At 45.2% G+C, this 14,684-nt stretch overlaps 1 protein-coding gene across 3 annotated transcripts in view; it reads right to left on the reverse strand.

Moving 5' to 3' along the window:
• LOC149348366 (regulator of G protein signaling 7-like) overlaps positions 1–14,684 on the reverse strand; it is a 38,379-nt gene that overhangs the window by 23,128 nt on the left and 567 nt on the right. For 2 of the 3 annotated variants that reach the window (XM_089588083.1, XM_089588085.1), the window contains exons 2-5: positions 8,120–8,359; positions 5,753–5,803; positions 4,583–4,707; positions 1,148–1,196 (exon numbers count right to left, since the gene is read on the reverse strand). In XM_089588083.1, coding sequence (XP_089444209.1) covers positions 1,148–1,196; positions 4,583–4,707; positions 5,753–5,803; positions 8,120–8,273 — 379 coding nt within the window. In that variant the 5' untranslated portion in view covers positions 8,274–8,359. The remainder of the gene's footprint in view (positions 1–1,147; positions 1,197–4,582; positions 4,708–5,752; positions 5,804–8,119; positions 8,360–14,684) is intronic. The other variant, XM_089588084.1, reaches the window with a different exon arrangement.

Here is a 14,684-nt window from a genome sequence, read left to right on the forward strand (position 1 = left end):
CTCGCCCTACCATTGCTAATCTTCGCGATTACCTCAGTTGGTAGAGCGACTGCTGCGGTAAGGCGATGGTCCCGGGTTCTAACCCCGTACTAGGACGACTTTTTCTTTTAATAAGAAATTGCTGTGAAAGCTGTAAAGCTTTTCTTCGTAGCCGTATGACTGCAATGAGTAATTACTTCCTCTTGACAACTCTAATCCACCTTAAGAAATTCCCCCAAAACATTGGACCTACGCTTTTTGCAGAGAACCTAACATTTGTGACGCCACAAAAACTATTGCAGAGAGAAGAGATAGGTGAAAGGAAAGGCAACGAGATTAATCAAGAATAATGCCGCGTAACCTGCGCATGAAACATTGCCCGACCACTGACATTAGCTCTGCTCTTCCTCAACTAGAAAATTTAGGACTTGTTTATGTTCATAGCATACTCCTCAGGAACGGGGTAATTACTGGTAGCCTCTAGTTAAGCCACTCGCCGGGAGCGGGAGACGTTCGCCCATAAATCCCGTGACGTCATTTCCGCGTCATACGAAGCGCCGCCTTTGGTAGCGCAGCCTAGTTGCGTTGAAGATGAATCCCGTGACGTCATTTCCGCGTCATATGAAGCGCCGCCTTTGGTCGCGCAGCCTAGTTTCGTTCAAGGTTTCCTGTTGTTTCTAGATTTAAGATTTCCTTGCTCACTGCTCAGAGATAAGAGTTACTGGACGAACAAAAGGAAACTTTAAGAAATATAAAGCTCTTGCAAGCTTGAACCATTCACAACATCCGCAGAGTCTCCCTCAAGCTGCACCGTATGCTTGAAAACGTCGCGCCTTACCGATAGCACATTGTAACCAAGTGGCTTGTATTTCTTGTTTCTTTTTTTGTGTATTGTTATCAGTGTGCTGTAAGAGAACTCACTCTAGCTAAGCAAGGAAGAACGACGTTCTGAAGAAGGTCGATGTTACTCCGCGCAGCACAAGTAGTCGGCGCAATATTACAAATGGATGGCTCCACTCTGGTCCTCTGTAGGACTGGCCTTTGTCGATACATTTTCAATATTGGGCCTATTACCAGTGCTGCTTGGGACCCTTGCATGTGCTCTCTTTCAAATAGTGATTCATACTAAAACCGCTGCACGAAGGCGCCGCTCTCTCGTTTTTCTTACCGTAATCGGTGTTGTCGGGCTGGTAACGCGAGGGCCAGAAGTAAGGAGTCTGCAGAGAAAGAAGGGTGGGCGAAGAATTTGCACCCATGTCAACCTCAGCCAGGTGGCGCTTCCGGCGCCAGTGATCATCATCATCATCACCAGCACAACAGTGGTTGCTTGCTTCGTCACACCCACGCTTGACTACGCGCCGAAGATGTAACAACGCGCGGCCATCTAGAGATAATTAAACGAAAATGCCAGAAGGGACTTATGCAATGGGAGGAGAAAGCACTACGAAAGATGTCGCTACCAGCCACCGAAGTTTGGAAAAAATTGTTGCCATGGTTACGTGATGACGTTGAAGTTGCTTTCCAGACTTGCGATTGGGTTCCCTATCTGTACCGCGGTTAAAGTATCCCCCTCATTTCCCAGCTCAATGCTGTAGTTGCCTTCAGTTCGCTCCGTCAAGCCCTCCAGAAAAGGGTGTCTTGGGTCGGCACGATGTCACAATTTTTTTTTCCACTCTGTTATAATTTTTTTCGCTTCTCTCTTTATCAATGCCTTTTCCTTATCCGCCAACGCTCTCTTTGAGCCAACGACGAACAGGACGTAGAGAATGTGGCGCTGAGCCAGTCGCGAAAAACAGACAAAAAATAAATCTAAGCGAAAAATTTCAGTATTTACGCCGTGCTGAGCAAGAACATGGTAACGATGTCTATATAAAGTGATGTTGAGCTCGGTTGAAGTACACTACCCACGCATCTCGCCCACGACAACGTGTGAGCATGCATGCAGACTTGTTTCTTTTCTCCGCGTTATGAATACACCCACACGAACACTCATTATTTTAGACGTAAGGATAGAGAGACCCTAATCTGAGCTTCACATAAACGCCCGCTACCGCTGCCTTAGGCCCTAGTGTTGTTTTGTATCCGTTCTATGTGACGGTCCATCTTTATTTTACGCGATACGCACAAAGAAAGGAGAACTAAGCCTGCACTAATGGAAAAATCAAATGTTCATGGACATACTTAGACCTAGCGAAAGGCGGCACTATTCAACGTTCCCTCATACTTTTCTTACCAGAGTGCCAGTCAAAGCACTCCAGGCAGTGTGGTTTGCTTCTCAGCGATGTAGATAAGATAAAAAGTTTATTTAGACAAGTACAAATGTCTGGGAGAATGGCAAAAAGGCAGTGAGATGCCTGACAAAGCGCCATCCCCCCCCATCCCCCCCTCTCCCAGAAGTTGACACTTGTTCAGACAATGCAGTAAGAGCACCAGCACAGCACACAGAGAAAGCTTCAAAGAAAACTTTAACATCTTACTTAAAAGAGCTCATTGTACAAGTATAAGGGTGTTCTGAAAAAAAAGGCAAACTTCTTTAACATGTTTCTTAAAACGGCATAAAGCACAAGTCTAAGAACTTAAAAGACAAGCGAATATGCACAACAGAATTTAAATCATTCAAAAAACGCTATCAGTCTAAGTTTGCAATGACAGTAAATAATCAAGGAGAGTGTTCTTAAAAGCAATGGTTGCAGTATTCTCTTCTAGGATTTGTCTGATGAAAGGATGTTTGTTTAAGAACTCTGGTATACGATAAGATAGTATTCGGGTACCGTAATTTGTTCGCAGCTTGGTTTTTCTGCATGTATTATTTCGTAAGTTGTGAGTTGAGTTGTGTTTTTAATAGGCGAATCGTCGCCCTCAACTTTCAAGGTCTTTTTTAGTGCGAAAACTCTACTACTGGGCCATCCACGCGTATCTGGCGTCAGGGTGAATTGAAGCCTCGTACACCTCGCCTGGCCGACGCAAATGTAGGAGCGAGACAGCAAAAGACGGGACCAATAAACTCGCATTAAACTGGTGTTAGCGACACTATCCCTCGAGAGCCCGACGCAGCTGATAATACGTTGCTGATACGCTGCTGCTGATAATTCGTTGCTGATAATGCACACTGTCTAAATGCCCTATCTAGTTATAGGATATGAAGCACACGCGTGCTCTGTGCATTTGAAATGTAAGTGCCCGTGATTATCTGAAAAGCAATGGATGCACCAAGAAACCGCCCCCTCCCCCTAATAAAATACAAAAAATATAGTCGATTGTTTCACTAATCATTCTTGCTCCACTGCAAAGATTTTGAAAGCATATGTTTCGGCACAACGCACTTTTTGGAATTCGCCTTCAGTGAAACAAATTTGCCGTTTATTTTTATTCATTGAGTTTCACGAAAACCTCATTATTTATCACGCTAGTCGCAGACTGTCTTATGACTAGGGCCCGGAAATTTAGGCACTAAAGAACCCCGAAATTGGCAGGCATCTAGGCTCTAAAAAATATTGAAATAGGCGCTATAAAGCAAAAATAGGCGCTTTGAATAATACGCTTCAGTCATAAGTACAAGATTTATAAGTTAAGCACGGAGCGTACGCAGTCCTCAACAGAAGCAGTAAAGCGCATTCTCAGGTTTTCGAACTTGAAGCTCCTTCGGTTTTCTCTAAGCTTAGCTTTGTAGTTTAAAAGGGTTCTTTTGACATCACATGAACTTAGTTGCGCGAACCTAAAGCATGAGAGTTGATAAAGGCTTAGGCCTTCAGATGATGTGGCCGTGTCGTCTCCGCGTAGAAAGTCTCCGATTTGGGAAATTGTTTCTAGCATCTATTTATTCTACCCATTGTTGCATCTTCGTAGAAGCAGTAGCGCTCTTTCCATCCAGTCCCCTTCAACAATTCATCTATTGAGAGTACAGCCTTTTCCAACTATGTCGTCCTTTCCTTCATTGTTGAGAAGTTTGCACTAATATATGTCAGGTCTCTTTCCAAACTCGCCTCTTGCTACACTTCGAGATAAACACTTCGTTACACTACGTTCACGTTACAATTCGAGAAAAACATTCGGCGAGACCTGCGCCTTTTGTGCGTGCATCGGCGCGCCTTTCACCATACATAGATGTTTCAAAATTCAAAAACGGCACCGAGGACCGAAGTGCCGGATTTAGGCATTTATAGGCAAAAAGTGCGGTTAAATAGGTAGTATTTCCTAGAAAATGACAAAAAGGCAGGCAAGTGCAAAAACCCCCCTTTTAGGCATTTATAGGCATGTTTAGGCAAACGCCTAAATTTCCGGGCTCTACTTATGACGCACATAAGGTATAGCTTGGCTCGTTAAGGCTCCAGGAGTTTTGCTACGCATTGCGGCAAGACGAATTCCACTGACCTTTTATCTTTAGTTTGAGATTATCGCTCAGTCGTACTATTAGGTTTGTTCAAAAGTACGACTGGCTTTCTGGTTTATTTAAACGGCAAAATCTAAATCATTCAAGTCTTAGGTGCCACTTGGAGAAAAGTGTCAGGCTTATGTACAAATGCGGTGAATAGAGACACATAGCGCTCGTGGCGTCACAATCTTTCGCATCAGAAGTCGCGGGGTGTTCTGTTGACCGACTGACCTGAAACCTGTACAGAGTGCTGTCGTCCCTGATGGCGAATGTCTTGGCGTTGTCGCTGACTGGAAAGAAGTAGCCGTACTGGCACAGCAGGTTGGCCAGGTGCAGGGCCTCGGCTGCCACGGGATCTGCGTATACGTGTAGCTGCGATTGCTCACCCCTTTTGCTGGCGCCGCCCACGGAGCAAGATACACGGCAGCGCCGACTTCTCTAGTGAGGTGCGCTTGGTAATATTGTTTCCTGATGCACTCTACAGATGGAGTGACAGTCTGACACTCCGTAGAGTGACTACAGAAATTTTCAGGGTACCTTGAATCTCCTCTCCCTTAGACTTGGAAGCTTCATGGCTACCCCTGACTGACGTTTTCAGCACTGCATCATATCCGTTGTTCCCTATGTATCCTCCTTCGCAGTGTCGTTACTGTATTTCTTGCAAGCTTGGCGGTGTGGGGACAAAGCACGCGGTACACTGAAAACTTACTTTTGCTTGTAAGGTTCCTGCACACTGCTATAAATGAAATCATGCTAAGATTAAATACACGCTTAAAGTTATTGTTAAATATTAAGTATACAGGTGAGAGTTCCAGAGCCAAAAGTCTGTACAGGGACCCTCGGCAGTCCAATACAACATTTGAAAAAAAAGTAACAACGAAATCAGCAGATTGTTTACATTACCTGGTCTAAACTGTGCTAACGCGTTGCGGTGCTAGACGAACGTCATTGAATTCATTCATGAGGAGCGCAAGCACTGACGCCCTAAAGTGGTCTAATTTTATGATTCCTCGCTGTCATTGGAACTTTTGCTCAATGCAGGCGTCGCGCGACACGATAAGCACTTAAAGAATATGCTGTATATTGTAGCGGCGCGAAAAAACGCAGAGAAGAGCTTGATAGCTCTTGTTAGGAGAAAGTTTGTTTCAATCAGCAAAAGGTGACACTATAATTAGCGCCCCCGACTTGTGAATAGAGAACGGGAAAATAGCCCGCTAAAGGGAGAGAAGAGACAAGGTGGGAAGCGAACCGAGAGCGTACGATACAACTCGAGCGGTGCTACGTCACCTAGTGGTTAATGTAGCTAGCCAAATGCAGTCCTAGATAAGGGAGTAAGCGCTTCTGTGTATCTTGCTCCATGGTGCAGCTTGTTGGTGGAGTGATCGCCGCCACGTCTCTTACTTTGGTCTTCAATGTCCAGGTTGTCTGTGAGCCACTCGACGACGTCGTAGCCTGTAGAAAAGCGAACGGTAGTGTCAGAAACTTCGTTTATACTCCTTCTTTGACTGAAAATGAATGTTAGAGGAACATCTTGATGCAGTCGGGCTCAAGAAAGTGTCAGAGAAAAAGTGGACTTAGGATACGGGCTGACAGCACAAAATCTGTCGCGGGACAGAGCACATAATCATTTCTTAAGGGCAGTACACGTTGCTATGCAGCGCCTCAGTAGCGGATACTGCGACAGGTAGTAAGCGGAGAATCAGCACAACCCCGTCGCGAAGCGAAAAGTGTTGCTCTTACCCAGCAATTCTGCACAAAGCATTTTTCAAAAAGGAGCAGTTTATGAATGCATTAATTTTTCATATGTCGTAAGATTTCACTCTAACAATGAATATATCCGCCGATCATCCCTCGGGCTTGCATTATTTTTGCTATTGACATTCCTGCTAGCGTCAAAAACGTTGCCCATTGGTTTTCTATGGCAGTTGGACTTCTTGATGGGAGCAATGGAAAAACTTAAAACATTTTGCTATGCATCCAGAGAATGGACCATTGCCTTCAATTTTTTTCATAACAGTATCTTACAATATTCCAGTGTTCAATATTTTTGCAAGAAAGGTGGACATGGAAGGCTGAGTTGCTAAAAGCTGAGGCGTCCATTGAAGTCAGTCGTCCCATCAGTGAACCACATCAAGCATGTTTTAGAGCTACAGAGCACTGTACATGCGGGTTAAAACAAACACCTATTTAGCTTAGATTAAAGTGGATGTGCGCTTGACAGCGGCCTTTCTCATCACAGTGAACACCTCCAACAGTTTCTGACGCTATGCCATATATCTTTCGCGTAGTGCGAATTAGAGGAGCGCATTTTAAGGATTCAGGCTAACAAACGTAGCGCGCGCCAATTGCGCCAAAAAGCCGACAGCGGCTCTCTTGTGGCGCTCTTCAACGCGGTTAGAGCATAACGATTCAAATGTGCACTGTAATTTTTTTACAACAAAAACTTCTCCTCTCTTCATCACTCCGTTGTACTGACAAAGTAGACTACATGTGTTTCAATATTAAAAGCTTCTTTGTTTAAACCAGCTCTGCTGCTTTGGGCGGCTACAGACATCCGCCACTACAAGAGGAAATCCCGTGAAGTAACCTTTTGGAAGTAATCCAAGGTGATGTTCGTAGACGGTAAACTGGCATCACCCTTTTTAAGCATGAAATGCTTTTAGCTCCCGTTGTCGGCAGTGTGGTGACGTCACGCCGAAACCGAGAGCCAACATCCGGGCACTGAATTCCACTCATCCGGGCACCTAAACGAGAGCATCCGGGCACCGTACGAGATTTAACGAGACTCTCTAAGAGAGAGGGCCGCTTAAAGCAAGAGGGGAACTCCAGGGCGAGAAGGGCTTTGGGCGGAAAAACTGCTTCCGCGCTGTCCCCAAGGATGGCGCCGCGGTCCCACACTCACGCATGTAAAAGACCGGCCGCTGGGCCTTCAGCTCATGACGTTTCCCCCTTTGGCAGGCAGATGTACACACGCTCGCGGAGTATTCGAACGCGCTGCATATACATTCTTGTCAGGCCTGCGTCTCGTTGTGTCCGCGTACGCTTCTGCATCGTCCTGCATTTCAATGTCGCCACCGTCACAGCTGCTTAAGCGGAACAATGGAGCCTGACAGAAACCGGATACAGCTGACGAGGCAGGGCGGAAGAGATTCCCCAGACACTCGAAGGAAACGATTGCGTCCACATGGACCAGTGCACAGTATGTGTCGTGTGATGTATTGAACACTAGACCCATTTCAAGATTCTGACTAGTACCATCTACAACCACTGTGTTATGCCCGTAAACATTTCATGCTTACTCTACTCTCGGTTACGGGAGAGGCAGAGATTTTTTATATGCTCCATGCGATCGATGTAAACACTTTGAAAGAAGGTTTTTGCTACGCATCGGAAGAATGGACCACTCCCTTCAATGCTTCCATAACAGTACCTTACAATTTTCCAGTATTAAATTTTTTTTTATACATCACAGCTCTAAACAACGAAGACAACAGAGAAGAGGACTAGCGCCTGTCTTGTCCTCTTCTCTGTTGTATTCGATCGTTGTTTAGCGTTACGATGTATAGTTAAATGCAACTAGCCTAACGTTCCGTTATCCAAAATTTTTGTCCAGTAATGTTGGACATGGTTCAACCAATCGTCCATTATCAAATGCGAGCCTGTTGAACAAACTTGAAGACTATTCTCAAAGGTGACGTTGACTAGCAGGAGGCAGATAAGGTAAGGTAAGGTAAGGTAAGGTATAAAGAGAGAGAGGGACAGACTCACCGAGGAAGGCGCTGGGAATGGAGGTGAGGAATAGCTTCTGGCTGCGCACCGGCACGCCGGTGTCCGGGTGCTGCATCTCTCGCACGAGCGCCTCCATCTTGGCCAGCACGGGCTCCTTGCAGCAGGACTCGTCCGGGGGCTCCTTGCCCTCCATGGGCGGCGCGCTCAGGCGGCGCGGAGGCGGCGACGACGGCGGCTAGCCCCCCGCCGCCCGCTGCCCATGCCCTGTGCCCACGAGGCCTGCACACCACCAGTCCACCATCGCCTTGTAGATACACCATCGCTTGCCTAAGTGCTCGTTCGCAGTTCATTCGACGCGTTTGTAGCCGCGGCCATAGGGCAGTAGTACAGCGCTTTCTCCAAACATTAAGATGGTACCGAACAGACGATAAACAAAAAACAAACTATCATCTCGGAAACTGGTTGGCTTATTGGGGTATAACGTCCCAAAGTGACTCAGGCTATGAGGGACGCCGTAGTGAAGGACTCCGGAAATTTCGACCACCTGGGGATCTTTAACGTGCACTGACATCGCACAGCACACGAAACTGAAATCAGCCACCGAAATAGGCTCTTACTTTTTTGGTCACGCTACTAATGGCAGGAAAAATGAAAATAGCAAGCAGATGACTTTAATGTTTTATGCCAGGAGTACTCAACGATGCTGCCAGAAACGTCTGAGGGCAGTAAGCCCTGCCTGCCATGCTCAACGCCTGCCAACAGGGAAAACTTTTGCGGCAATGACAGGTTTAGAGAAATAAAAATTGTAAGCATTTTTTCGTGGGCCAATAATTTTTTGTCGATGTAGACAGAGAACACACACAATGTGAGCCGTGAAATTCTACAGGCCCGTCTACTGTGCGATATCAGTCCACGTTAAAGAACCCCAGGTGGTCGAAATTTCCGGAACCCTCCACTACGGCGTCCCTCATAGCCTGGTCGCTTTGGGACGTTAAACCCAAATAAACCAAACCAAACCAAACGAAACGAAACCAAACCAAAGCTTAACAGTAACCTTCAAGCAGTCTGCGGACAGGGACTACGGACAGGTAATGCATAACTGCCTTATAGCTAATGACGCCATGAGTTAAAGAGTTACAGAACTCTAACCAACTGCACACCCGAAACAGTTGCACTCTGTCCGAACTGTAGTTATGACGTCGACACTTTGTGCGATTTGTAGAAAATGCAAGATGGAAACACCTCATCAAACACTGCCCAATTCCTCCCCTCACTCCACTTTCTTTGCTCAGGTGCCATTTCTGCAGAGACTGCCAACGGCAACAGCGGGCAACAGTGCATCTTCAGCTTAGCTCAGAAGTATACTTAGTAAAATAATATTGGAGCACACATGAATGTCACTTAGCACCTAGGAGTCCTTATAAATACCTGTAATATGTGCTCTGCTCAACCTTCCCTCCAAAGTGCCAGTCTCGCGCATTCAGCTGACGGTTCCTGGAGTTCTTAAAAATGTATTAAATATATTAGCTTCGAGGTTACTCCTTACACCACCTCCGTGTAGCAAAACGTTCTCAGATTTCTTGGACATCAGCAACTGTAGAGTCATCTGCTGGTGACCAGTAGTGAACACCACGTAATTAAATGGAGATTTTTAAAGTTTTTAATTTTGGTGAAACTAGAGAACACAGAAAGAGTGTGCGCGAACATGGCTATTATCCTGGCAGACTCTTTCTCGCCGCTGCAAAATCTGACCTTTGAAAAGCTTCCTGAGCGCGCATCACGTAGCCATAGAAAAGCAATGGCATGTACTGAAGATTCGAAATTCCCGCGGTGATTTTGTGCGTTCAGCGCCACGCGGCATGAGGTGGCAGCCGTGTAAACTAGAAGCGTTTGACCAGATATTCTGGCCTTTAATCATAGGCGAAAATGAAAAAATTCGCTAACAACAATAGTGCAGTAGAACTTTCAGCAGATCTGATTTCCTCTACTGTATAATCTCCAAAAACACAGCCAACGTTTTGTTGATTGCTTGATTGGCAGTGTTTGATGGGGTTGAATGGAGGCGCCTTTAATCGGCGAGAGGATGTTTGAACTTTCTTTTTGGATGAATAGAATAAACTTCCTGGCAACTAATTCGCTGTTTCCAAAGCGAACTCCTGTTGGACACTTGGATTTCATGAAATTTTAGGCAGCAATGATTTGGCTGCGCATACAACATAGGCTCTGATCTTTCGCGCTTAACGACTCTTTCTCAAGCCTGAATGCGCCAGGCAACTTGAATACAGGTAGCTGTTCATCCTCAGTGGCTTATGTGGCATGCAAGCTTTAGAAAAGAACTGCCCTTCACCTCTCTAAGTGTCTAGAAAAGACAATACACGTGTCAATCACGACTCACATCTAGGTAACAGCCAAAGCTTAGTGCTCCCTAGAAACGATGTCATACCCAACAATTCTGGACAAAAGAATTTTTCAACGAAAAAGAGTTTATGAACGCAATATTTTCTTAAAGAGTAAAATTAACAACTTATCTGCTGATCTCCAGTGAGCAGGCTTCCATTTGTTTGCTATTAATGTTTTGACTACCGTCAGAATCGTTCACTATTGATTTTCTACGGCAGTCTTTAACTGCTCGATGCAAGGGATAGAAAAACTTCAAAAGAATGATTTTGATACGCACCGGAAGAATGGACCGCTATCGTCAATATTTTCATAGCAGAGTAGCTTACAATTTTCCAATATTCAAAATTTTGGTCCAAGAATGCTGGACATTGGTCAAATGTTTAGGGGAATCCCCCAAGGTGGAGTAGATTTGTAATAAGGGTGTAATTACTCATTGGCATCCACCCAAGCGCAGCCATACGACTACAAAGGAAAGCTATACAGCTTTCTCAGAAACTTCGTAGTTAAACTACTTTTACTTTAATTCTTTAACTACGAAGTTTCTGAGAAAGCTGTATAGCTTTCCTTTGTAGCCGTATAGCTGCGCTTGGGTGGATGCCAATGAGTAATTACTCCCTTATTACAAATCTACTCCACCTTGGGGGATTCCCCTAAACATTTGACCAACACTCTTCCCACTTCGAGTTACTGATCAATTCGCTCTCGCCCTACCATAATAAGCTTGCCGTCCCGGTTAGCTCAATTGGTAGAGCGACTGCTCCGGTGGTTCCGGGTTCGAACCCCGGACCAGGACGAATTTTTCTTTAACTACGAAGTTTCTGAGAAAGCTGTATAGCTTTCCTTTGTAGCCGTATGGCTGCGCTTGGGTGGATGCCAATGAGTAATTACTCCCTTATTACAAATCTACTCCACCTTGGGGGATTCCCCTAAACATTTGACCAACACTCTTCCCACTTCGAGTTACTGATCAATTCGCTCTCGCCCTACCATAATAAGCTTGCCGTCCCGGTTAGCTCAATTGGTAGAGCGACTGCTCCGGTGTGGCGGTGGTTCCGGGTTCGAACCCCGGACCAGGACGAATTTTTCTTTAACTACGAAGTTTCTGAGAAAGCTGTATAGCTTTCCTTTGTAGCCGTATGGCTGCGCTTGGGTGGATGCCAATGAGTAATTACTCCCTTATTACAAATGCTGGACATGTTTGCGCTCACAAATTCATCTTCTCCGGTCCTCCTTTGGCCAATATGACCTCTTTTAGGGAGCACGTGCTCCTACCACGTGTTGTTTGTGGATCTTACCGCAACAAAAGTCGAAAATCTCCAAATAATGTTTGGCAGTAGTGACGTTGACGAGCATATGATTTTGCTCTTAATGCTAATAATGCTGTAAGCAGGAGCGGTTCGTGGAAGAGAACCGCCGTACGCGTGATATAAAGGCAATAAAAACAACGGTTGTGTATAAACAAAAACAAACGGAGAAATAAACAAATTACTCTTCATCAGTGACAAGAGAGAAAAAAAACAAATACACATAATCTCACCACTCTCATTGATACACTATCAGTTTGCAACGGTGGATCTACTTCATTGTGTAGTAGGTATAAAAACTTTTTTTTCTTTTTGGATGACCACGACCACAATTAACAATAGCAAATGAATAACTTCGCCTATTCGAAGCATATCTAAACGGTCACATAAGTAGGGTTTCCTTAATAGTGCTCAGAGGTGGGCATAATGCGCCTTTCAGATATAATGCACTTTACACGCGTGACGTGCATAATATAAACGTCCGTAATGAACGCGTTGTATAATTCCTTGAGTGTTTTCGCTTTAGTTGCGTGGCGTACGTACAGGGTTGGTCAGAAGTTCTCAGACCTCAGCGTTTGCTTTTCACTGATATATACCGAAACTTAAGATTCCAGTAAAGCTATCAAGGTTGTCAGAGTTGGGAATGATACTTTTCCTGCCTTCGGGACAGGTTTTCAGCTTAGGGGTACAATACTGCTCAAATGGCTGATTCTGTGGCCTAGGAGCTTTTGACCAACCTGTAAATATAATTTGTTTGGTAGGTAAGGGATCTAACGTTGTACGTGGTATGGTTAATCTAAGTCTTAGCAGGCAGCATGGTGGGCATTTCGTTTACAGAGTGCTTATATCGACAGTATTGTGAGTGATGCTCAAACTGTAAGCTATATTGAATCTGGCTTTAGAAATCATGCCGCACGTTAGCCTCCATCAGCAACAATTCGCTAAGGTGGGAAAATAAATGTCTGTTTAGCGAACACCTTTTGCCGGAGAAAACGCCTCCGTATGTATGCTCTGGGCCAGGGACATGCACTCTTGGAGAAACCTTTCCGTGAAAAGGAAGAGGGAGATGCATCAGGGTTGTCAGAATATAGACAAGGAAGAATAATAAGCAAAAAAAGAATCACGATACGCATGGCATGCACAATGAATAAGGTGGGATGCACAGCCAGCGAACACTGCAGGGCGCGTGAGCGCGTGTTGTATTGGGTCCTTACTTTTGACGTGTATTTGGCGTTTCCGGCGTTTGTCGGTTTTAGTCAGAAATAACAGTGCTGCTCTGATATTTCGCTAGTAGCTGCAAAAAACCAAGAATATCATTGTACGTTAGCCTTGTTGACATCGCTAACTTCCTTCTGCTGTCGTTGTTGGCCACTGTAGAAACGGCAGCTACCCAAGGAGGAAAAATGGACAGGCTTGGGTCCGGTCCCAAAGAAGAAAAAGTGTTCCTACAGCCGGTTAAGCCATGCGATGAAAGGAACGTTGGCTAAGGATTCTGGGAACTTATGTAATAATATATAAACAAAGGGAGGTAATATGACGAATAAGAATTAAGCAAAAAGTGAAATGATTTTAAAATTAATATGAAATTAACAAATGCATCATCCGGTTGCAACGATCCTTCGAGGCCCTGTGAATTTACACTGCTAGCAAACAAACGAATGTGCAAGTCATCCATGTTTGGTTTTATACATTTTCGGTCTAAAGTTTGCAAATTAACTTCATAACTGGGCTTATAACAGCTAGTAAACCTAGCAGAAGGGAGGCGCGGAATGCCACGTAATATTCGCTGAAGGTCACCGCCTCAGACAAGCTCAATATCTCTTGTGACTTTCATGTGAAGCCTGCAAGCAAGCGGAAGCACCATTCATGGGAGCATAATGTTTAAACGAACAAAGAATAAGGTTTCTAGCAAACCGTGCTCTCGTTCTGATTGAAATCACTGTGCGCAGCGGTGCCAAGGGATCGATTATTTTGTTTCAGCACAGAAAAACGTATTACATGTGCACATATACAGGTGGACTAAACTATCGAGCTTAGGGCTAAAGTATCCTAAACAGTGTTGGTCGGCTTATGGGTCACAGATGGAAGTCTGGTCCGTGTGTGGCAAGTCACTCAAGGCTATTGTGTGTCAACGTGTTGATATTGCAAGCGCCTCTGTCCAACGAACATATCATTGCAAGACTGTTTCATCAGGCCCCTTGTTTTGAGAAAGGGGTTACAAATTTCCGGCTATATCAAGGTTCACATTTTCTGTCTTATGTATCGTCAAGCCTCATTAATGTAAGTAACCCCTTGACAGACGTTGACTAAAGGCTTCACGACACACATCGGCTTATTGCGCTATTCAACTTTGCGCGGCGGTTCCTGCTGGTAATGTTGGACAATGAAAACCTGACTTGGAAACGCTCGAAATGTGTGGCGTATGCTGTCTTAGCGGCAAACCGACGCTATATTTTCTTCAAAATGTGGCAGAGTTGCACTAACAACATTGCCAATCTGCCCGTCACTGCAGCTAACACTAGCCGTCGACTCGTACTGGCTTGAGGCAACAGGGTTGTGAAGTCGAACAGGTTTACAAGTTGATACCGTGTTGAATCCACCTCATATAGAGGTATATACTACGTAGTTGCGCAGTATTTGGCAAAAAAAGACACGGTGTGGCATTGCTCAGTCATTTTCTCAAGCGAACGGAGTCAGGGGTCTGAAAAGAGGGTACCTGCGCGGCCTCCTCGCGTCTTACGAGGCGACTGTCTCCGCAACGGAGACTGTCATGCTGCCTGTGTGCGTCTAACGGAACGTGTATGACACGATAACGAGAGTTTTTTGGAACAGCCGTCGCCTTTGGAGGTGCGTGCTGGTCCACCGAGGCGTTCAGTACCGCTAACACTCGTAAAGCAAGG

The sequence above is a fragment of the Amblyomma mixtum genome, chromosome 4 (genome assembly GCF_055824585.1).
Source record: "Amblyomma mixtum isolate Tamu chromosome 4, ASM5582458v1, whole genome shotgun sequence".
Lineage (NCBI taxonomy): Eukaryota > Metazoa > Arthropoda > Arachnida > Ixodida > Ixodidae > Amblyomma > Amblyomma mixtum.